We start from the raw sequence: 24,391 nt of genomic DNA, 5'->3' as shown, positions 1-24,391 counted from the left end.
CACTTACCAGACTTCTTCACTTTATAACCACTTCAAGCAGTTCCTATTTTATTAGCTAGTTCTACACAATCAAATTTGCATCGTTTTATATTATTTTAAAGCAAATAATAAATACCTACCTCCGAATTTTGTTACCAGGAAATAGAGGTATCATACTATACTTAAGCAGTATTTTCTACTTGAGTTACTAATAACTTACAAGAGCCAACTCAGCATCGGACCCTTTAATCATATTTGTATCAAATAACTAATAAAACTAACTTACATTTATAATATCGTAAATAACTGTAAATTTTAATACACCTACTTAAGTTTTAATTATGTAAATAATGTTACTTTAAGATACCTAACATTAAAATTAACATGAATTATAGTGTATAGCTTTGTGACAAATTTTTGCATGCCTTAACAGGTGAATTGTGAGGAACCTATATTATTGTAATGTAAACTCTTTAAACACCTATACTGTACCACTTTTCGTGCAAATAAAACTATTTCTATTTCTTTCTATTTCTTTAAAAAATTACACTTATATGGGTATCGGTCGATTATCAATTTAGAGTGTACCAACTTATTGTCGTCTAAAAGTTAAGAAAGCTGTTTGAGCGTTTTAATTACATTGAGTTTAATACTATTCATAGTTTCTAAACTACAGGTCAACGCCTGCACCGGGCGGAGGTCAACATAGAACTGAAAAAGATTTCCGGTGGAAATTCCAGGATTCAATTATTGTATAGAGTAGACGTAGTCGGAACTACAGACAAAGGCCTTTTAATCCTGGAATCCCAACAGGAAAACTTTTTAAGGGAAGCGAATCTCGAAAGTAAATGCTGGTGAAATGTTATCTGTACACCCGTTTATAAATAGACATTTGACATACGACGATCAATTGGCTTGCGTAACGTGGGACTTCGTCCAATCTGCTGTGAGACAGTGAAAACTTCAGAATGCGTCAATTTTTACCCGACTGCCGAAGGAGGAGGGTAATGTATGTATTTATGTATGTATGTATGTATGTATGTTTGTATTTTAAATTTCATATTATAAAAGCAACTAAAAAGTTACAAATAAAAAAATATAATTATAAAAAAACAAAAAACCCGACTGCACGCTAAAAAGATGAAAACAAGGCCCAATGTTAATGGAAAGCATCGCAGGCGGGGACCAATTCAGCTAAATGGTAAACCTTCTGCTGGTCCCCGCCTACGATACTTTCCAATAACATTGGGACTTGTTTTCATCTTTTTAGCGTGCAGTCGGGTTTTTTGTTTGTTTATAATTATATATTTTTTATATATTTTTGAAACGACTAAATTAAATTTTTTGTCTTCAATATTCAATTTTAATTATGGTCTAATGGCTAGTTTACACAGTGCGAGCTAGCGTACGAGTCAACCTTCCGAGTAGCTGCACTGCAGTAACTCGCACTGTTTGGACGTAACTGACGAGTAACTCGTACGTACGAGTTGGTCAGTCTCGCATCCGAGTTAGGTAGGTAGGTACTTGAACATTTTTTGTTTTCACTCGCCTGCTCGCCCGGCAGCAACTCGCCCATGACAGTGACTCGGCCGTCGCTCGCATCGTTTGGACGCGTTCGGCAGAGCTCGCCAGTGCCAGCTGGACAGTTGTCAGTGGAACCCGTGTTTTTTGTGTCCTACGCCGCGACTCGACTCGGCCTAGGACTGGGTGTCGTCAGTGTCGTGTAGACAGCAAAGGCGAGCCGAGCTACTGGCGTACGAATACACAAACCGAGTAGCTGTCTACTGGCCAGGCAGCAGCTCACACTGTGTAAACGAGCCATAAGTACCTAAATTTAATTTTCCAGATTCTAAATTTAACTTAGTCAGTCACAGTGATCAAGTTTAATAATGTGCCTTTAGAATGAGTCCCAGTATTTTAATTACAGGCTCGCGTGTATTAATCATCTATTCAGGTCATGTATATTGTACCTCTATAATACATAATAATATGTACCTACTTACCTACTACAAGACTACTGCTGATGAATTTCATGAGTTGTGTCTGAAATGTTATTTGATATGTTGGTTCATGTAGTATGTATCTAGGTACTAATAATACCTATACTCGTAAATCCTGAAAGATTATTTGCTTTACAAAGGTGTATGGGTGTATCCAAGCATCGATTAATATTAAAAAGGAACTCAGTATGTTATCATACATATTCTACCAGACTGTAATGCCTAAAGGGGTAATCTGAAGTGGCTAGCAAGTGAGTCACCGCTTTTCGCTATACAAATTGCCGTAAAATAATAGGTACTATTTTTTTCACTCTCTACGACAAATATATATATAACTAGCTGTTCCCGCGAGCTTCGCTTCGCCTTAAAAAGTTTTCGCGTGGGAATTCCGGGACAAAAAGTAGCCTATGTTTTTTCATACATATGGTCTAGACACTCTAGTCTAGACCATATATATACAAAATTTCATTCAAATCCGTTCAGTAGTTTTGGCGTGAAAGAGTAACAGACAGACAGACAGACACAGTTACTTCCGCATTGATAATATTAGTTGGGATTTAGACTGTCATACCGTTGGAATCTACCATAATATTTCGTTGCATGTACAGGGGATTGCAGATATCCAGGAGTAAGACGGGTATGTCCTTTCTGAACATGTTCATACAAAAAGTGTTAAAGCGTCGTGACTTCGCCCCGTCCGCGTCCGCCCGTCCTTTCCGTTTGCGTTGAATCGCGACGCTTCAATTTCACAGATCTTTCCTGAGCATTTAATGCAAAAAAGCGGGGTTTATGCCATAGATAAAAAAATACTCTGTCCAAGCTGGCTAACATGCTGTGGCCACATAATCTCAAAACAGATATAAACTCATTAAAATTACTTAATGTGTTTTATATTTTTGATTCACACACAAACAAAAAGCGGTCCAAAGCATCCAAATATTTTTTTGACAATTTTTCGAGTGTTCTCAATTTGGTTAGAATATGCCTGCGTAATATAATTTATTTTCTTAATCCCAAGTTTACCAGTAAACCAGGCTCAGCCAGAGAGAGTGATAAACTGAGAATGCCTCAAGTTGGGACACCCACCCGCCCGTCTCCATGTCGTAAACTGTCTTGGATTTATCATCATTCTGTACTTAAACAGAGCCGCTTAAGCTTTGTTTCCCGACATAATTATTCGTGAGCCTCAGGTACATTTCGTACTTGCAAGTGTAGAAAAAAATTACAATCTTTTGGTGGCTCTGGTCTAGTTAATAATCTGTTAAGTCTGGAATATACCTTATAGTTAATAGCTGTTCCCGCGCGCTTCGCTTCGCCTTAAAAAGTTTTCCCGTGGGAATTCCGGGATAAAAAGTAGCCTATGTTCTTTCCCAGTGTCTACAAAGTATGTATACCAAATTTCATTCAAATCCGTTCAGTAGTTTTGGCGTGAAAGAGTAACAGACAGACAGACAGACACAGTTACTTTCGCATTTATAATATTAGTTAGGATGTAGCACATAGAACATACCTATACAATGTAGTCAAGGTTGTTTATTATAAAAAAAAGTTTTATTTAAAATGTAAAGAAAGAAAGGCAGACCCTGATAGTTACGAAGAGTTGAAACATTACAGTTGCGTTTATAACATAAAGTTTCTTAATATTATATTGTACGAAGCAAAATAAACACTTCGGAACACGTCGGAAACACACAACAGTTATAAAATATAATGTTAGTTTAAGTACAATGTTTTATAAACAACTGCTGGGAGCATTTTAAAATGCTAGTGGTATTTTAATAGCTCTAGTTTATCTTAAAACGTGACGTTTTATTTTTCAGAGGTGCGATCACAGGATTCGATACTATTTTCGAATCTACACGAATGGTCACTTTCACCAAACGCTAAACGTATTTAAATCAAATTTTAAATACATTTTGTACTAACTGACAGACGTATGACACGTTACTAAATACGTTTAGCGTTTGGTGAAATTCCACCTAACATATGGAAAAAAACAAATGTCACTTTTGGAACTAACTTTGCCTTACATTTTGACAGTGACAGTTGACGATACGCAACGTTAACGGAGGATCGAAACTTGTGCTCACGACTCAGAAAGCGAATACTCGCGGCCGTTTCACGAGAAATTCAAATTATAATAATAAATAATAATGTTGGAAACGTTTGGATTTCAACGCTCGCTTCCCGGTTAGTGAATTAGTATTATCCTACTGTGATGTTAAAGCACTGACGGAAGTTAAAAAGTTAATGTACGGTGGCCTGCGCCTAAAAGTATACAGGCGGAGTTTTTAAAATAGCGATCCCTGATAATGAAGGGACCAGCTACATTTGTTATAAATCCGGGGAAGTTTTGTGTGTGATGTGTGTAGCAGTGGTGTTTATGTGGATGTGCTTGAGCAGCATGTGAGCTTGAGATCACTATTTTAAAAACTCTGCCTGTATACTTTTAGGCGCAGGCCACCGTACCTATTAGATAATTATAGTAGTATATTAGAGCTTGTAATAAAATGAGCTCTAAAGTGTAAATGTTGCTGCTATAATAAAATTAGCTGGCTAATACATATACTAAAAAATATATATAGCCTCCTGACCCCGAGAGGTATAAATGTATATGTTACTGTAAAAGCCCGAACAACGGTAAATCCTAGGATTTACCAGTAAATCTTAGGATTTACCAACATGAGTTGGTAAATGTAAGAATTTGTGAAAATGGGTAATTTTTTTCGGGCTTTTACCATTAGAATTTGGTAAATGCTAGGTTTTACCACTGACACCTAGTAAAAGTTGGTTTTGGGAATAAAACAAAGATTAATATTATTACCTATTCATTTATTTCAATCAAAAACTTAAATACTACAACTTAGGTACTACTGTACTAGAATTTGGATGAGGGTAAGTCTACCTATTAATGTTCACCAATATAATTATATCAATCAACAATCCGTAAGCAGCATCGCTTATCTGTCAAACATCTGTCAGGTCCATACAGATAATGTCAGCTTTGACAGATTGGTAAAGTTGGGTGGTGGTACGCTAGCAGGTGCTTAGAAAACTGTATTTTACTTTATGTTAACCCGCCAGTGGTGACGTGAATTTGACTTACATCGTTGGTGACGCCGGTCTCACGCACCGGGATTTTGAAACTTATTTTTTTTACTTAATTAACTACACATGCTACTTAAAATTATTTCAATTTTAAAGATAAGTATTTGTTTGACAAAAAAACAAAGCATTATCATAAATCACGGCTCGTTTATTAGTCCTTTTACCATGGTACTTAGAACACTTAATATTTACATAATTTTTCACCTATCATCTTAAAAATTAAAAAAATACAACAATGATGTAATTTTTTATAACTAAGTCCACCTTTTATAGTTTTATAACACTACGAACTTCATAAGAAAAAACAAAAAATTATATACTACTACCAAAAAAATAATAATAATAATACACTAAAAGTCATTGTTTCTCCACAGCCAAACAGTCTCTGCAAGACGGCACTTACATGGTCGTAACACATATATATATTTCTTACATTTTGTGACAAATATATTAATTTTTTCTGTTATTTTCGCTATCCACAATCATAACATTGACAATTTTTTGAAGGTCCAGCTATCTCCGTCGTCATTTTCAAGGACATGCTGAAACTAGCTGATATTACTGTAAAAACTTATTGAAATCTATTAAGTACTTATATTTGTATAAATACCTACAACTATCTATTAAAAATAGTTCAATCATGAAATTTACAATCACAAAACAAAAATACAATCAAGAAAAATAAAAAAAATGTATGAAAAATTAAAAAAACATCTTTAAATTTGACTTACATAGTCGGTGACCCCGGTCTCACGCACCGGGTTGGCGCCAAAACTCCGAAACCTGCGCACGAGTCACCGTCGCGGGGTGGGCTGACGATGGGGGATGGGAAATGAGGCAGCTACCCGAAATCACAACAAAAATCGATGGCTAGCGAGAAAGTTATTCGACTTTTTCGAACCACCCGGTCTCACAGACATATACGTCACCACTGGCGGGTTAAAGTTGGAAAATCTGACTTGTTAGAGGAAAACAAGGATACAATGAGAGTTAGGAGCACTATGAGCAGCTACTTCAAACAGTGAAATGAGATCTCGGAGCGAGAAAAGTACAGTTTCTGCATAAAATGAGTATTCAGTTGGCAACTGTAAAAAAAACTGTCCATATAAGTCTCACTCATATCAAATAAACTATATTTACTTAGGTATTGTGAGGTCCACACACACACACACACGCCTTGTACTAATGTACTCCCTTGCGGGGTAGGCAGAGGTGCATTGCTGCACCCACTTTTCGCCAGAGTGTTATGTAAGTCCCAATGTAATAGGGGGCGGGCCTATTGCCATTTTACGGGCACATCCAAGACCCGAGAACAAATATCTGTGTTTAAACAAATATCTGCCCCAGCCGGGAATCGAACCCGGGACCTTTGGCTCAGTAGTCAGGGTCACTAACCACTACGCTATTCGGTCGTCGGTGTGAGGACCTCCTAAAGTCTGTTTTTTAATCACAGATACTAAATTGACAGATTCTGAGCGGTTAATGATAAGTCGATTGTCCTGCAAATAAATGACATATCGTCCTATTGGCGGGACAATCGACTGTAATGAACCGTTCAGAATCTGCCAATTTAGTATGAGATTAAAAACAGACTTTAGAACGCTTTATGATTGTATTTTGAATATCGAATATTGAATTAATAAGAGAGACGTCGTAGCGAAACCAAAATGGCGTGTTTGTGTTGAATAAAATATAAAATCGATAAATAATCAGAATATCTTTTAATTCGACTCCACAAACTGCACCCCCATTCGCGACAATATGTACCTTTTCCGTGATTTATGGTCGCTATAAATAATTATTATCGTCATAAAGTAAAGTAGGAATAGGTAGGAAGGTAATATTAATAATATGCCGGAAGATTACGATCGAAAAATGTTCCTTACTATTTGGAGAGCTATCTAAGATGAAAAATTAAATAATTATTTAGCCCATATTATTTTACTAGAAAAGATTCTCTCCAGAAGAAAATAAGATTTTCTGGACACCCTAAATAGTTATAAAAATAAACGTTTTAGGTTCGTAATGTATGTAATTATTCTATGAAAGGCAACACTCACCAAGTCAGAATGGATTTACTTATCAAAGGATAATACTCAACCTAATTTCAAATTGTTGATCAAATTACCAGTAAGTATACCTACTTAGAACTATAATATTACTCGTTATCTTAAGGGTCTATGGAGAGTTGTACATTTTTGTGGAATCATTATGTACTTATACAGCGGAAAAAATATTATATGGGTAGGTACCGGGTTTTGCAAAAGTTTTGTATTAATACAAGGGGGTGACTCAATAGGTCATATTCTATTCTCCGTGGCAGTGCAAGCAATGAGTTTAATTGCAAACTTTCAAAAGTACCTATTGAAACTTTTTATATAAATAGCAACTCGTCATCCGAAACAAACATGACAAGTTTTCTGCGATTACTGTAAATAAATAGCGTTTGTAAATATAAAAAAAAAAAATACTTTTTGATTCAGGACTAGTCTTTACATAAAATAAAAAATTCGAAAAGCTCTTTTGATTTCCACAGCATTACTACGTATTTGCATCGTCTTCGCTAGACGTTTATAACAACTACAGGGTGTTGCAAAATTGGTATACTAAGCCGAAACCTACATGTGCAGCATGGTATATTTAAGCCTGAAACTGAAATCAGAATTTGAAAATTCGCAAAAAAAAATCATTTTCCATAGAAACTTTGTTGGTCACGTGACTTTTTTACTATGGAATTTTTTGTTTTTGTTTTCGCGAATTTCCAAAGTCTGATTTCAGTTTCGGGCTTAGATATAACATGCTGCACATGTAGGTTTCGGCTTAGTATACCAATTTTGCAACACCCTGTATAAAGGGAGTATGTGAGGCACATTCCAGCTATCGGAAAGCAAACATATTGGAATTGATTTTATTGGCCCAGTAAAAACTTTCCCCCCATGTTTTTTCAGACAGATATCACATTTGAAAAACTAGTGTTTTTTTTTCAGTGTTGCGTGGTTTATAACTTGTGCACAGCTGTCATGGGGTATAAATATTATGATATTATGCGTATGTTATACGTTTTAAGTAATTAAGAAAGAATAATTATAATACACTGTTTGGTATAAGGATGGATAAGAATAATAACGGATGATTTAATAATGTTAGATTCTGAAAAAATCAACTCCCATCTTCCAACCGTTGCAAGTTATCGTTGTCGGTCTTAAATTTCGTTATTTCTCTTCCTTTATCATTATAGACACTCAGGATATTAACTGCTTCTTTATACACTTTTCACTGACCTCACACAAGAGGGATTAGTGAGGGAAACGTTCGAGATAAACAATATAAACATAAGGGTATAATAGGACGGAGATTGATCGATCTCGCAAACTGTTTGAGTCAATTAGCTTAGTGCTGATAATGCATTCAGCGGCTCATCAATATTGTATGAGCATCTGAGATTAATAAATCTGAGTACCTAAGGTCGTATGTATACTTACATATTATTATAATTATGTCTAGTATACATATAATACCCCCTTATTCATAAAAAAGTTATAGGATGTTTTAGCTATTGAACTAATTTAATTAATAGCAAGCCGAAAGCGGGTTGAATCTTCTCATCATTCTTAACTAAAGTTGTTCAGAATAACCCCCTGCGTCCGCGGCATGGGTTTGTTATCGATGTCGATAAAGTCATTATCGCGTCCGCGTTGTTCTATGCTTGAAAAGGAACAAATGACAAATAAAATGTATGGATTTGACAGTTGCCATAGGGCTCATGCCATATTTTACAACGTACTCTCACAAACAATGAAAAAGTTCCTGTGAGAAAAGCACCAATTGCAATATTGTAATACTTTCAATTTACAATATTACCAACTATTTACGTATCCATATTGTGTTAAAATGTTCTCAAAAAGTTTTATTAAATAGAGGCCATTTAGTGTTTCAGTATTTTTTTATTGGAACTATTTCATTGCTCGCTTATGTATAAAAGACTCACCCAGAAGCGCCATAAAGAATCCGTACAGCACACACATGGTCTTGCCGAAGATCCAGCGGTGGAACAGAGCGGAGATCAGCGTGAAGGGGTTCCCCAGAACTGAGACGGAGAAGTCCGAGCACACCAGGTTGAACAGGATCATGTTCAGAGGCGTCCAGAGCTGTGGAATGAGAGAGGTTGATTAGAGGGAGAGAAAGAATTATAATAGTTGTGGAGGGTAAAGGGTAAAAGAAAGACCGGGTTGAACGGGGTCATGTTCAAGGGCGTCCAGAGCTGAGGAATGAGAGGGGTTGATTAAGAGGGAGAGAAAGAATTATAATAGTTGTGGAGGGTAAGGTAAGCCGACAGGGTAAGACTTAGCTTCACCATACTCTGTTACATAGATCATTGTTGCGAGCATGGGATTCGATACTATTTTCGAATCTACACGAAGGGTCACTTTTACCAAACGCTAAACGTATTGAAATCAAATTTTAAATACATTTTGTACTAACTGTCAGACGTATGACAGGCTACTAAATACGTTTAGCCTTTGGTGAAATTCCACCTAACATTATGGAAAAAACAAATGTCACTTTTGGAACTAACTTTGCCTTACATTTTGACAGTGACAGTTGACGATACGCAACGTTAACGGAGGATCGAAACTTGTGCTCACGACTCATAACAAGGGATTAATGGTTGACTTTTGACACATCTGTTAAGAATTTATCGATATGACGTGTAATTCCTGACATTACAATAAAATAGGGGTGTTAATGATCTAACAGACTGTGGTGAAATTAGACATAAAGGAATTCATATAAAAGCTTGATTAGACTGCTTAGCAATCATATAAAGTATCCTGATGGGACGAAAAGCTTTTACAGAGTGTTGCAAAAAGGGAATACTAAGCCGACAACCTACAACAGCAACACCCTGTTGTATGATCTATGCCACAGAACAATAACTAGTTAGCTGTCTGTGAACACTCTGAGTGTCGTCTATTTTATTATTTTGTATCATTCTTCTAACAAATATACAGAGTGTTGCAAAAAGGGTATACTAAGCCGAAACCTACGTGTGCAGCATGGTATAATATGTAAGCCCTTTCTTGCAACACCCTGTATAGTTTTATAATTTTCTGACTCCTGTAACAAAAAATTAACGTGAGTTCGCGTTTTTCTATTGCCATTATAGTGTTAAGAACTCAAGTAGCCAAATAGTTACTGTTTGATCAATAATGGCTATCGAGTTTCAAAGCCTACCTACATCGAAGTGGGTTGGCATATTCTAGGAAATTTTACCCCCATTAGGAAACTACTCATCAAAGCTAATCAGAAAACATTATAAAATTTTAAGGCCTTGTTTCACAATGTCTGGTTAGTGGCTACCTGTGAAATAAAATACATGCTCTCACTGTCAAAAAAATAATAACAGGGAGTGACAACATGTATTTTATTTCAAAGGTAGCCACTAACCAGACATTGTGAAACAGGGCCTTATTCTCCAAAACAGGCTACTGATAATTAACAACAGTTTTTAAATAAAGGTGCGGGTTCGATTCCCACCCCTGTGACATGTACAGTCGACTCCACTTTTGTACTTCGTGAAAATATGAATAGTCTGTTTTATTTTTCTTATTTACAAAAGTTGTCATATAGGTATTTCTGAAGTTGACTGTACCAACTACTGTTAATTGGTTTAACATTGTTTCCTTCATACGTTACGGCTTTATTTTTAGTTTTACTGTAGAACAATTTACTCGGTTTAACATTTTTTCATTCATAACGTGTCATGAGAATTAAGCCTTTTTCAAGGGTTGACTGGGTGTTGTCAGGTTTTTACCCAATCTTCATAGTTATAAACAATGCCATTAGCGAGCATGCTAATTCGTGAAAAAATTTGTCACTTATGTAGGTACTTACCTATATGAGAATTTGTAAAGTTTGTGAATGTCATATAAACACTAAGGTACCTATTGTTTATTTATTTAAGTAATCCTTTATTGCACAAATATAAAAATAAGTGTACAAAGGGTGGACTTAATGCTACAAGCATTTTCTACCAGTCAACCCACAGGATTGATATTGTGTATGTACTTGGGCCACAAAGGGTAATTTTATAAACGCCAACGCAATTTCTTAATATTGAAACAATCGAATAGAAAGCACAGCAGAAAACGCTACTGTTCTTATTAACCAAACGAAGCTCTTTGATTAGTCATAGTCTAATTCAAGGAACTTTAAACTAAGGTTGTTCTTAAATACGTATGTCTGTCAACCTCTGCCCATATAAAGCGATAGATTTAAGTTCCTTCGTGCACCTCATCTCACCATCCCATATCAAATGGCAAAAAAGAAGCAGCATGCTTGTTTTACCCAAAGTTACTAACATAAGGCTCATGTTCCGTAAAAGAAAGAACTGACAAGCTATTGTTATAGCCGTTTTATAAACGTACTGGAGCAGTTTAGCCGGGGAAGTGTTGCTTTAGATAGCCCTATTGTTGTAGGAACTTTATCTTTCGAATAGGCTTGAATGAAATAATGCAAATCAGCTTTACCAAAACAAGTTTTCCTTCAGGGTCTTTTCTCGCAAACCGGTACCTGTTATCTCTTTTGTTTTGGAAATATCCAACTTTATTTTAACTGGGATTTTTTCAGTACACGCCGTTTTGTTGCCTTTTCATGCTTTTTTCCGTTCCGAGGCGTCGTGAGATAATACGAAACTGTTGAACTGAATTTCCGGACATCGTAATAATAGGAGGAAGAGCTGTGCACAATTTTTATACTAAGTATATAATTACTTTGTATGATAATGTTTTCCTTTTCAGTAAGAAGGTAATTTAAAACAATACTAAGTGGAATAGAATCACCCAAATTAGAAGAAGTTAGAAATTCTTGATATACACACAATATACGAGTAGTAACCCGAAATAAGATGACTCAGGTCATTCTTAACAGCTTTTGTTTTCGTGCTTTTGAAAATTCGTAGAGCCATTACATAAAATTATGTGATTAGTTGACTACCTACTTATAACTGAACTGGAATATAGGACAACGCCCTTAATATAAAAGTTTAAACAAAACGTTTGTTAGCTTTACAATTTTATTTAACAAATTTACGAATAATTAAGTATGTTTTTTTAAAACATACGTAGACCTAATAATATTACTTACTTACTTACTCCGCTGGCTCAGCGACCCGAAGTGGATCTTGGCCTCCGACATTAAAGTGCGCCAATCTTCTCTTCTGTGCCAATTCTGACCAGTCGGACACTTCCAGCTCTTTCAGGTCTTTGGCGACTTCGTCCTTCCAGCGGTATCTCGGCCGCCCCACCGGGCGACGCCCAGAAGGTTGACCAAGATATGCTTTTCTTACGGCTCGATCCTCTCCCATCCTCTCCACATGTCCTAGCCATCGGAGTCGGGAAGATTTTATTTCTCCGATGATGTTGGGCTCGGACACTATATTTTAAATCTCCCGATTGTACCTCTGCCTCCATTCCCCATCTTCTCCTATTGTCGGCCCCAGAATCTTCCGTTCCGTCACTAGAAGTTTATTTTCCTCCTTTTAAGTTAGCGTCCAAGTTTCGCACCCATACATTAAAATCGGCCTGATGACAGTTGTTTAGATCCGGATTTTAGTGGTTCTGCTTAACAACTTGGACACTAACACCTTGTGAAGGGCTGCGGTACATCTTAGGGCGTTAACTATACGGATGTCGATTTCATCCTCCCTCCGGTTTGTGTCTGTAATTGTGCACCCGAGATATTTGAACTTGTCGACACCCCTGTAAGTTATACCATTCACGTGAAGGTCTTTTCGCTTTGTTGAGCGGTCTTTATGTCGTTTCATGTGAAGGTATTCGGTATTCTCGTGGCTGATTCTGAGACCCACACCTTTCCCCTCTTCTTCCAGTTTCCCCGTCATTTTGACCACTTCTCGTTCACTTTGCCCAAGGATCGCAAGGTCATCGGCATACCCTACAATTTTGTGCTTTCCGTTCAACTCTACTCCCCCATCAATCAGTAGAACTTTTCGGATGATGTGTTCGAGAGCTAGATTGAACAGAACAGGCGAAAGGGCGTCACCCTGCTTGAGTCCGGTCACGACTTCAAACTCGTCCGTTAGCCCCCCTCCAGCTCTAACCCGCATTCTACTTGTTCCCGTAGCTATCTTAATCATTCTTACTAGCTTCTTCGGTACTTAGTAAGAGACCTAATAATATTATTTCATAAAAAAAAAATGGAACTCGGCATGCTTAAGGAATTTAGCAAATTAAATCAGCTCTAAACAATCCAAAGCGCCAATTCTAAAACGATGTCTAAACGAAAATCTTTAAACTAACGATAAAAAACAATTTGGTTGTACAACGTACAATTTAAGCTGCTATTAATTAGCCTAAAGTGTAAAAGCGACGCCATTGTACTAGCAACAAAGGAACTACAATGGACGATATAATCTTCACGTTGACGCTAGTTACACAATCTATGTACAGTTGACAAAAAACATCAAGATCCACCTACATTGTAGATCATTGGGTCATAAGATAGGTGATGAATCTAATAATATTTTATCAACACAAATAGACAAGTTCTGTATTTTTCATGTCTACCGTCATTAGATTTTAACATTAAAGTGTTTGTGCAGGGTTGGTACACATATATCTTTTGCTGATTGTACCTACGTACAAGGAAGCCAGATTCTTCTCTAAGATATTATAAATTAACTAACCGTGGATTTCACAACTAATGTGTCTACCAAGCAGCACTTTGGCAGGCTGAATTGTCACACAATTTAATGGTTAGATATATTAACTCCTGTAAGAAATTTGATGCGGAAAGCTAAACATCGCATACAGTGGCGTGCTTTGCGAGAGGCCTACGTCCAGAAGTGGACCGCTATAGGCTAACGATGAAGAAATTGGCCATAATAAGTATAATTTACGAACAGACGGCGTTAGTACTTAGTTATTGATTTATAAGACTGACGTATGCTGAAGTCCCTTATGTTCGAGTCCCAAAGTCCCAACCGACCGAATTTCGCATTTTGATTGCTTGTTCTGTGTGCTATCTCCAACCCGCCTGCTAACCGTGGAGATAATAACAGAAACCCTTAATTCTTGGTTGAGGCTCTGTGTGTGTTTGTTAAGTACCTATTATATTCTATTATAATATTCTATTCTCTGTGGGGGTGTAAGTACCTGCACCTGGCTCTCTCGAGTGGAACCTTTGTGCATATCCCCAGGGTCTAAACTGCCTTCCTAAGCTTGGACCATTTCCCACCACGCTGGTCCACTGCGGGTTGGTGGGTTCACATATCTAGATGTGCTAAATCTAGATATGCAGGTTTCTTCACGATGTTTTCCTTCACCGTAAGAGCGATGGTATACATTGTACTTAAGTTAAAAGAACTCATTGGTACATGTATTGTCAGCGCCGGGATTCGAACCCGCATCTCTTTGCGTGAGAAGCAAGGCGCTTACCCGACTGAGCTACCACCTATTTAGTTAAGTACCTATTATAAAATAGGTATTTAAGTATACAACGGAAACATCGTAATAATACCCCGGAAAAAGATTTCCGAGGAAACTTATATAATAAACATTAATGAAATTACTGTAGCCTAAAGAATTAGATTTTCGTGAAGTAAGAAGGTTGTTTCTGAGATTAATTTCATAGAATAAAAAAAAATGGGCTAAGGACAAGTGCGGGGTATGATATTATTAAAGATTCAAGATTAAGTAGAATTAAAAATAGTATAAACAAACCTGAAACCTATCTAAGAATATTATAGGATAGTTATTACTCTGGGAATTTGGTATACTATTTATTTTCTGTATGAACGTAAGGAATCACATTAGAACCTTTATATTACAATGTTTCTATAAGTACCTAATTTACTATAATAAATGAAACCTGCAACTGCCGTTATTATTGTATTTCCATTCGAAAACACCCAAATTAAATACCATCCCCTTCAAAGTTATATAAAGGCAACTTCCTACAATCTCTATGTATGTTTCTGAAATTGAAATCAATAACGAATTTATTAATATTACTCATAATGACGGTTGAGTAGAGGATGTAGGCCTGCGCCTGACAGCTTCAAACACGCTCTTCCAATGAACAAAGAATATAACAATTTAATTGAAGTTTCCTACTCTGCACACAAATGCGATCCTATTACTATTTAGTCACACAATTCACTCAGCTTTTCACAGTATTTTTTTTATTAATGTCAGGATAAAAAATGGTTTTCCTATAGCATTGGTACAGTTTACACATTTCTTAATTGTACAAATATTAGAAATAATAGTACAAATGGTGGACTTAATTTATGGTCCATTACTTAATATGATGTTGCGGATACTAGACATTTAACCTGGGTGGTAATAAGTTTTGGATGTTTTAAAGTCAGTTTATGTGATTATTTTTAGAAAATATAATACAGGCTCCCTATTTCGAACTTGCTTTGACTTTTATTGAATTTGACACTAATTACTTGGTTTTGACTTCATGATTGGCCCTCAGTTACGATATTCTTTAGGTACCTATAGTTTACTGTGATAAAGGAGAATGGCCATTTCTCTATGGCGCCATGACCCGCCAGAGCAGCCATTGATGAAACATAATATACTTACTGATGTGTAGCTCATGACTACAGTGTATCCTGGTGTAAACTTTATTATTATGAGGCATGGGAGAACGAAGATATACTTAGGTGCTGAAAGATCAAGTCTTTGTACTGACTAGATGTTTCCCTCATACAAATTTTTTTTTAAACTTGGTTTAGTTTTTTAAATAAATTTCCCTCACATTTAGAACACTTTTATAATTGAATAAAAAAAGTTTTGTTTAGTGGCTGCAAAACGGGTCAGATTTGGCCATTCTTATTTATCGCTTCGGAACCCAGAATATGTATTTAGTTTGAATAATATTGACGTCAAATACACACATCGAATATAATTATTGTGTTCAGACAATTTATACTAACCGAGTGTTTTTATTTGTTTTGATGTGTCGATGAAATCGAGCAATGTATTGTTTTTTATATACATACTGTTAATGTAGCGTAGCGTTGGGACGTTTCTTTGTTTAGTTATATACCTAGGTCGGACCTTTCAACATTCTCGTTGGAGAAGTAGTTCCAAAATTGTACAAAACATTTTATGGTTGTGACCTTCTATTAAGTGTCTGGCTGTGTTAGGAGGCCACGCTCTTCCGTAACAATAAATATTTTCGTACCATAGGTTAGGTATATGCTATACTCGTAGTAAATTTATTTACAACTAGCTGTTGCCCGCGAGCTTCGCTTCGCCTTAAAATTATTTTGTCGTGGACGACTCCCGAACTACCTACCCAATAACAGGCCATGGTGGTATTAAATTAGATGAAAATTGACAAATAAGTACGAAGATACTTGACTAAAAATGATTTTCATGTCTTCATTGAGCAAAGACTTGTATAGCAATGGCAGAATAGTAATTTATAAATGTTTAATTTCAAGCATCTAACTTATGCAGTTTTGGTTTTTTTCATACTACTTTGTTTTTCACTTTAACTCCCATTTTTCAAAACAAAACCATAACTTTACTAAGGTGTGCAGACATGTTAGATTGAAAACATCTAGGTATCTTGCAATATCCTATTGTAACTAAGCTTTACGGCTGTTTTAACAGCATGCAGATTTCATCACGCACGTGGGATAGCACGCCATTTTCCCGCATCTCGTGTGCATATTCCACGCGTTACAATGAATACTTGTATGAACGCGTGCGGGGAAATCCCGCTAACTCCGGTTTTTGTGGGAAAATACGGTACCTAAGCTACGTCCCTTCCAAATTTCAAGTGCCTACGCTACGTTTAGCCTGTGCGTTGATATCGTGTGCGTGTCAGTCATGGGAATTCCGTATGGAAAATCTCTGCACATTTTTCCTAAAAAACACGTACGTATTACGTAATAAGTTTCATGGTTTTATCTTCAAAAAACCGGCCAAGTGCGAGTCGGGCTCGCGCACAAAGGGTTCCGTAGCAGCAAATATAATAAACTTATTATGTCACCTATCTCAAAAACTATAAGAGATACTTTGATCAAACCAAAAATCGTTGAAAGAGTTAATTAGCATGCATCACCTCTATTTTTTTTAGAATTTTATACCCCGTAGTTATAAAAATAGAGGGGGGGGGACATACTTTTTACGACTTTGAGAGCTGATATCTCAAAAACCGTTCACTTTAAGAAAAATGTTTTTTAGAAAACTTTATATCATTTTAAAAGACCTTTCCATTGATACCCCACACGGGTATGTACATCGAAAAAAAAAATTTCATCCCTCAGTTACATGTATGGGGGGCCCCACCCCCAATTCTTTTTTTTACTATTTAGTGTCATATTTTTGTAGCGGTTCATACAACACATATTCCCATCAAATTTCATCACTGTAGTACTTATAGTTTCCGAGTAAATCGGCTGTGACAGACGGACAGACGGACAGACGGACATGACGAAACTATAAGGGTTCCGTTTTTGCCATTTTGGCTACGGAACCCTAAAAATGACGCATAAGAACTATTAAGAACCAAATGACAATGAATGAAACCTCGTATTGAAAAGTACAGTCGTTTATGGGTTGTTTTCGAGGACCTCAAAAATCTTACTTCAAATACATACAAACTATAAGTACATTAGCTAAAATCAAACCATACCGCGATCTATATCCGATCCGACAACGCCATCTAGGAGCGGACATAGCTACTATATACATTAAACTTCTAAAACTCAACACCCATAAAACTTTCAACCCCTATATTACACCCCCACACTGTTTTTTTTTTTAATGCTAATTATTATTTTTTTGTGATTATGTAGTGCCTAAATACAAAATATAATGTTTTATCTTCAAAAATGACGAACTTCATACAAAATATGAACCCCTATTTTATCCACTCACAGATCGAAGTTTCAAAAACGCTAGAACAAAATGTTTAATTATTGCTCATCAAGTGCTTAAATATAAAGTTTATTTAAAAAAAGATCTACCCCGGCCGGGAATCGAACCCGGGACCTTCGGCATAGCAGTCAGGGTCACTAACCACTACGCCAGTCAGCCGTAGTATTTTTATCTTTTAAAATTAAGTATTCGCATACAACTTTTAACCCCCCCTTTTAACCCCTTACAACCTAATTCGCAATAAAAAGTAGCCTATGTTCTTTCTCAGGGTCTAGACCAGCTATACTATAAACTGCGGCCCGCGGGCCGCATGTGGCCCGCCAGGCCTTTATCAGTGGCCCGCGTGCCATGAGAGATAATAGAGAATATACATATACATTCTGTGTAAAAAGTATCGGGATTATATCCATAAAACAAAAAATGTTTGTTATTCATCCAAATATATTTTATCACCTTGAAAGTTTGCTCCTTCAGAAACGGTACACATACGCCAACGAATTATCCAATCATCAAAACATTTTTTTAAACGCTGTTTTCAGAGTTGTGTTTATTTTATTTTATTTTATTTTACTTTATTAGGGACAATAAACAGTTATACATTAAAGTGTAATACATTGTGTTAAATTTAAAAACTTACATAAATGTACAACCCACGACAATGTCCACAGGTTACAAAGAATCAATATTTATAAAAGAGGATACGCTATAAGAATATACTTAGGATAGCATTAAACATAAATCAGTAAATACAAAACCAAATAAACACACACTTACAAACAGTGAATAAAATAAAAATAAATCACTATTTATAAGCATAATGTGGATTTTGTGTAAACATCAGAACAAGAACAAGAAGAAAGAGAACAAGAAATCATTTACAAACACTGTTGATTAGAAATAAGTACACGAGTGCAATGGTTTTTAAAGCAGGATGGTGAAAGGGCAAAAATATCCACGTCCACAAAAGTTCCATTATAGGTTTCAACCAGGCGATACAGGGGAGATCGTGAACCAGAAATGGTGCGATTGGTCCTCATGGCAAACAATCGTCGCACGCGCACAGCACGACGGTGAACGGTTCTTGGTACTAAGTAGCATAGACTGTTAGTTAACTGATTGCAATCAAATTTGTTGTGGCAGATTCCGTACAAAGTCATGGCTTCCAAAAGTTGGCGTCGGGACTGAAGAGAGAGAATTTTGTATTTTTCTAGTAACTGAGGATAACTGAGGGAGAATTTGAAAAATTTAAAGTGTACTGAACGAAGGAATTTACGCTGAACTCTTTCAATCATATTTATATATTTTTTGAAGTAAGGATTCCAAATGGGCACAGCGTATTCAAGTTGTGGTCTAATAATTGTTTTATAAAGATGTAGGTATGTTGAAGGTCGCTTAAAGTCTACAGCTGCTCTCATGACAAAACCATACATTTGGAAGGCCTTACTGACGATTTGTTCTATATGCTGGTCGAGTTTAAATTTAGAGTCAAGGGTAACACCCAGATCGCGCACCGTAGTAACTTCTCGCAAGGGGGCCTCACAGAGAGTGTAAGTGAAGCGAGTTATATTTTTATTTTTGGTAAATATTATTGTATTACACTTAGAAAGGCTAAGATGTAATTTATTTGTGATGCAATAATTAGAAAAGCGGTCGAGATCATCTTGAAACAGATTGCAGTCTGCAATGCTGTGAATTGTTTTATAAATTTTAAGGTCATCCGCATACAGTAAGAATTTCGTATTTAGGAAACATTTTTTTATATCATTTATAAAAATTACGAAGAGTAACGGCCCTAAGATAGAGCCCTGGGGAACTCCTGATGTTACTCGTACAGAATTGGAGGCAAATCCGTTGACCACAACTCTCTGGCTTCGATTCGAGATATATGAGCAGAACCATCGTAGAAGATTACCTCTAATTCCGTTATACGCTAGCTTATTTAGAAGGAGAACATGGTCAACCTTATCAAAGGCCTTCTGAAAATCCGTATAAACAGCATCCACCTGCTCTCGATTATCGATACTTTCAAAAATAAACGAAGTAAATAACATAAGGTTAGTAGTTGTTGAACGCTTTTTGACGAAACCATGCTGTTCGGGCAGTATGATCTTATGGAGAGCCGGATAGATTACAGAATGTATGAGTCTTTCCAGGAGCTTTGACAAGGCTGACATGATAGATATAGGTCGATATTTATCTACTTCACTTCTGCTACCACTCTTATGCACGGGAACAATGTTCGACATTTTCCACAAAGCCGGGCAGGTTCCCTCCCTCAAGCATTTGTTGTAAATAATGTAAAGAGGAGTGCAGACGCTTCCAGAAGTATTCTTTAGGAATATGGCAGGGAGGCCATCTGGACCAGGTCCTTTATTAGCATCTAAATACTTTAATTCATATTGAATCTTTTGCAGAGATAAATGGATATCACTGAGATGAACATCGCTATCAGAGAGAACAGAAGGGGGTTGCCAGGAGCTGGTATCAAGTGAACTTGGTTCATAGACTGATTTGAAAAATGATGAAAACATATTGCAGATTGATACAGGATCATTTACCACTTTATTGTTAAGTTTAACTTGTGAGGGTATCCCAGACTTATGTTTACGGTTAGAAACATACGACCAGAACTTGTTGGCATCCAACTGTATACTATCCTCCACGCTTATAATATATTTATTAAAACATTTTTCACATTCGTTCTTAAATCTTTTCCTGTACAGAGAAAAAATTTCATAGTCAGAAATATTACTGTATTTCTTCCACTTTAACCAGTATCTACTTTTGTTTTTATGAATATGGATTAAAGATTTCGAGAACCAGACCGGGAAGTTCCGTGTTTTGGAACTACAGAGAGGAACGTTTAATTTAATTATTTCGAATACTTTTTCGTAGAAAACATTTAACGCTTCCTCTGCAGAAAGATGATTTAGAAGGGACGACCAGGACATTTCCAAAATACTAGAGTTAAGTTTGTCATAATTTGCTTTATAAAAATTAAACTTAGTTAAAGAATTACTTTGTTTTAGTGGTGGTGAGGGAGCGTTAAACTTTACTATTAAATAGAATGATGGATGGAACTTACCCTCTGGCAAAAGCGGAATATTCGGTTTATAAACTTCACACTCGGTATTCGATAAAGCCAAGTCCAGTATTCCACCAGTTGAGTTAAAAATCGAATTATATTGCTTAATATTCATTCTTGATAAAAGGTCGACAAGATGGCGACCGGGGGAAGGGTCGCCGGATGTTAAACATTCCATGTGAGTATTATTAACACTCCACTTTAGTGAGGGCAGGTTAAAGTCTCCTATTAGTATAATACTATCAAAGTCTAGCCTACCCAATTCTAACTCCAGCTTGTCTAGTAACATGTTATAAGCTGCTTCGGGGGTTTTCGGTGGGATGTATGATACACAAATTAGATTATATTTTTTAGGGGTTGAGCTAGGCAATTGAACAATTAGACACTCACTAATATTAGGAGATAACGAGGATATAATGACAGATGGTTGAAGATTACGTAACACTGCAATAAGTACGCCACCGCCGTCCTTTTTACCTGTCAAAACACGATCACGGTCACATCTAAAAACAGTATAGCGTTGATCAATAAATTCATTATCTGAAATATGTGGTACGAGCCAAGTCTCGGTTAAAACAATAATATCAAAGTTATTTGAGAGGATATTAAAGTATAGCGTATTGAGCTTAGTACGAAACCCACCACAGTTCTGGTAATAAATAGTCAGTTTATCATCCATTTTTATAATTTAGTACAAAAATAGAAATAGGTTACTAAGATAAATTATTGTGTAAGTACCAGATCCAATTTCACCATCGATAGGACCCATGCGCTTGGAGAATAGTAGGTATAACTGAAACATGAAAAGTTGAAACACAGTGCACTCGCATCCAAATTTACAGTAATATTTACTACTATATATCAAACCCAGAAGTAGTTTGTAAATAAAGATAGATTCAGGATATAAAATAAATGTTACAATATTAATTATACCCAGTAGCTTAAACATAACAAACAGCATAACTATACAAAAATATCTGTTATATAAAATTACGTAGTACACATTAGTTTTTAGAGCGAATTTTAGCAATGTCTTTTTCCGTTTTGATCGCAATTGAAGGTGAGGTATCAGTCTCCCGAACAAGTATTGTGGCGTGCTTAATCCACACGTATTTATATTTGTGGAGCTTGGCTGCATCGCGGCATAGACGAAATAACTGTTTATTTTTCAGAGTTAGGTGTTCATTAAAATAAATGGTGTGTATGGGACCAGGTATGTCCAGGACATCGGTTTTCACACCCTTTGCTAAGCGATAAGCGCTCAGTATATTATCTCTCAATAAACGTGAGGCTAATTTTACTATAATATTCTTCGGTTGTGTAGTTTGCGAGTTTGCGTGCGGCACACGGTGGATTGATAAAACATCTCTTTGTTGTATTGTAAAATTGATGACCGATCCAATTTTTTCTAAATATTTCAGTAAGTTTTCTCCTCGTTTTTCAGGAAGATTAGATATTTCCAGGTTGCAATCACGGGCGTGCTGTTCCATGGATTCTATTTTATGTTCAAGCATAGCCACGGTGTTCGTCACCTGCTCCGGCATTGAGGTGGAACCAAGTTTTGATACTTTTGTTTTGAGGTCGTTGTGCTCAGCGGAGTTAAATTCGATTGACGACTGGAGCTCAGTGATAAGTTTAGAAGTATCCTGCTGTTTATTCTCCAGAATCCGAACCTTGTCATTAGTAGCGACTTGATTGGTACGCAGGGAATTTATTTCACTTTTTATTTCCATTGAGGTAGTGCGTAGGGTGTCCAAATCCTGTTTGATGACAGAAATACTGTCACAAATAGTTGAGATCTTACTATCCATATCTAAACGCCAACCTCTTATCTCAGAAGAAAGCAACTGGAACGCGTCCATCATCTCAGATTCAGGCTGCTTGCGTTTGCGCTGACTTACGTTTACGACTCGATCATCGGTTACAGATAGGTCCGGATTAGATTGATATTTACCGGGCGAGTGGAACATTATTACCGGTTACGCCCTCTGACGTTGATCCGCAGTACTGGTAGATCCAAGCGATGAGGCAAGCGTGTGAGTTAACGTAGGTGTCAATGCAGATCTATAGATCTTATAAAGCGCTAAGCAGACGAACTAGTTCGAGAGAGTGTAGCTAGATGGCGCTAGTGTCGAGGATGATAAGCGAAATTTGATTAGGATATTATGATAAATAATTATGAATATTTTAGCACAGAAGCAATATCACCACACTTATAACTGCAGATAATTCAATGTTATTATAGTTATTGTATAGCACTTGGAATATCAGTAGCTTAATCACTTCCTTTACAGTATTTTTTGGCACAGTTATTATTTCACAAGAGAACACTGTTTTGAACAAATATGTTCGTATTCTTATTATTTGTCACTGAGGATAGTTGTGTAATTAATGTCCAAAAGCACTTTTTGAAGCGGATGAATAACTTTTACTATTATTTAAAAAAATGTTTGTACGGAGATATAAATTCGCAATGTTTACTAAGCAGCGCCCTCTATGATTTATGTATGTTTAGTACTCGCGGCGATTTTTCCTTATTTTCTTCTATCTATTGAAAACAGTGCCACAAAGTGGTAATTTGAGTTTAGGGAAAAAAGAAGCTAGAGCCGTGAGCTGTAGCCATATCTGGTTAATATGGTGGATGCTCGATGGTATTAGTTGAGTGTTTGCTCAAATCAATAATTCATTCACAATGATGATCCTTGTGCGAAAGGCGCGATATCGAGGTGCAAAATCTTTTCTATATTTTTTTTCCACACATCTTCGTCGAATTTGCTGTATTAAATTCTACATAACCCGCAAATAATATTATTTTCCTACCATTTTTCTTTCTGGCAAGAAAGTTTCCGAGTGTACAACACCACGATAGTCAAAGAAAACAGTCAACATGACTTTAACTAACAATCGATGGATGACAAGAAGGAAAATTCGGCGCGAGTACTAAATACAACGCTGGAAACAGCGTTAAAAAAATGTTGTGATCGCGTACAGTACATCTATAAAGTCCTAAAAACGAAAGTGGATTATAAGTAATTGTTTAAGACCGTATTTAATCGATCCATTATATTTATTTAAGGCCAAATCCGTTAAAAAGCCAGTTAAAGAAAATTATCAATCGGTATTTTATTTTTAAAATGTATGTTTATGTAAATAAATAACTGAAAATGATAAAAAGTCTTAGCAAAATCGCACTCTTTTTTGTCAGGACTTTTTAGTTGCACTGTATGTGTATCGTTTCTGAAGGAGCATACTTTGAAGATGATAAAATAAATTTGTATGAATAACATTATTTTTTT

The 24,391-nt window shown here is 36.3% G+C and overlaps 1 protein-coding gene across 1 annotated transcript in view; it reads right to left on the bottom strand.

Annotated features, from left to right (window-relative positions):
• Nucleotides 1-9,013: 9,013 nt before the first annotated feature.
• Nucleotides 9,014-24,391, bottom strand: part of LOC125489864 (melanopsin-like) — a 41,145-nt gene continuing 25,767 nt past the window's right edge. Inside the window, exon 3 of the mRNA XM_048627250.1 lies at nucleotides 9,014-9,235. Within this exon, the coding sequence (XP_048483207.1) occupies nucleotides 9,041-9,235 (195 nt within the window). The 3' untranslated portion in view covers nucleotides 9,014-9,040. The remainder of the gene's footprint in view (nucleotides 9,236-24,391) is intronic.

This window comes from Plutella xylostella, chromosome 18, assembly GCF_932276165.1.
Source record: "Plutella xylostella chromosome 18, ilPluXylo3.1, whole genome shotgun sequence".
Lineage (NCBI taxonomy): Eukaryota > Metazoa > Arthropoda > Insecta > Lepidoptera > Plutellidae > Plutella > Plutella xylostella.
This window is presented reverse-complemented; position numbering and strand designations above follow the sequence as displayed.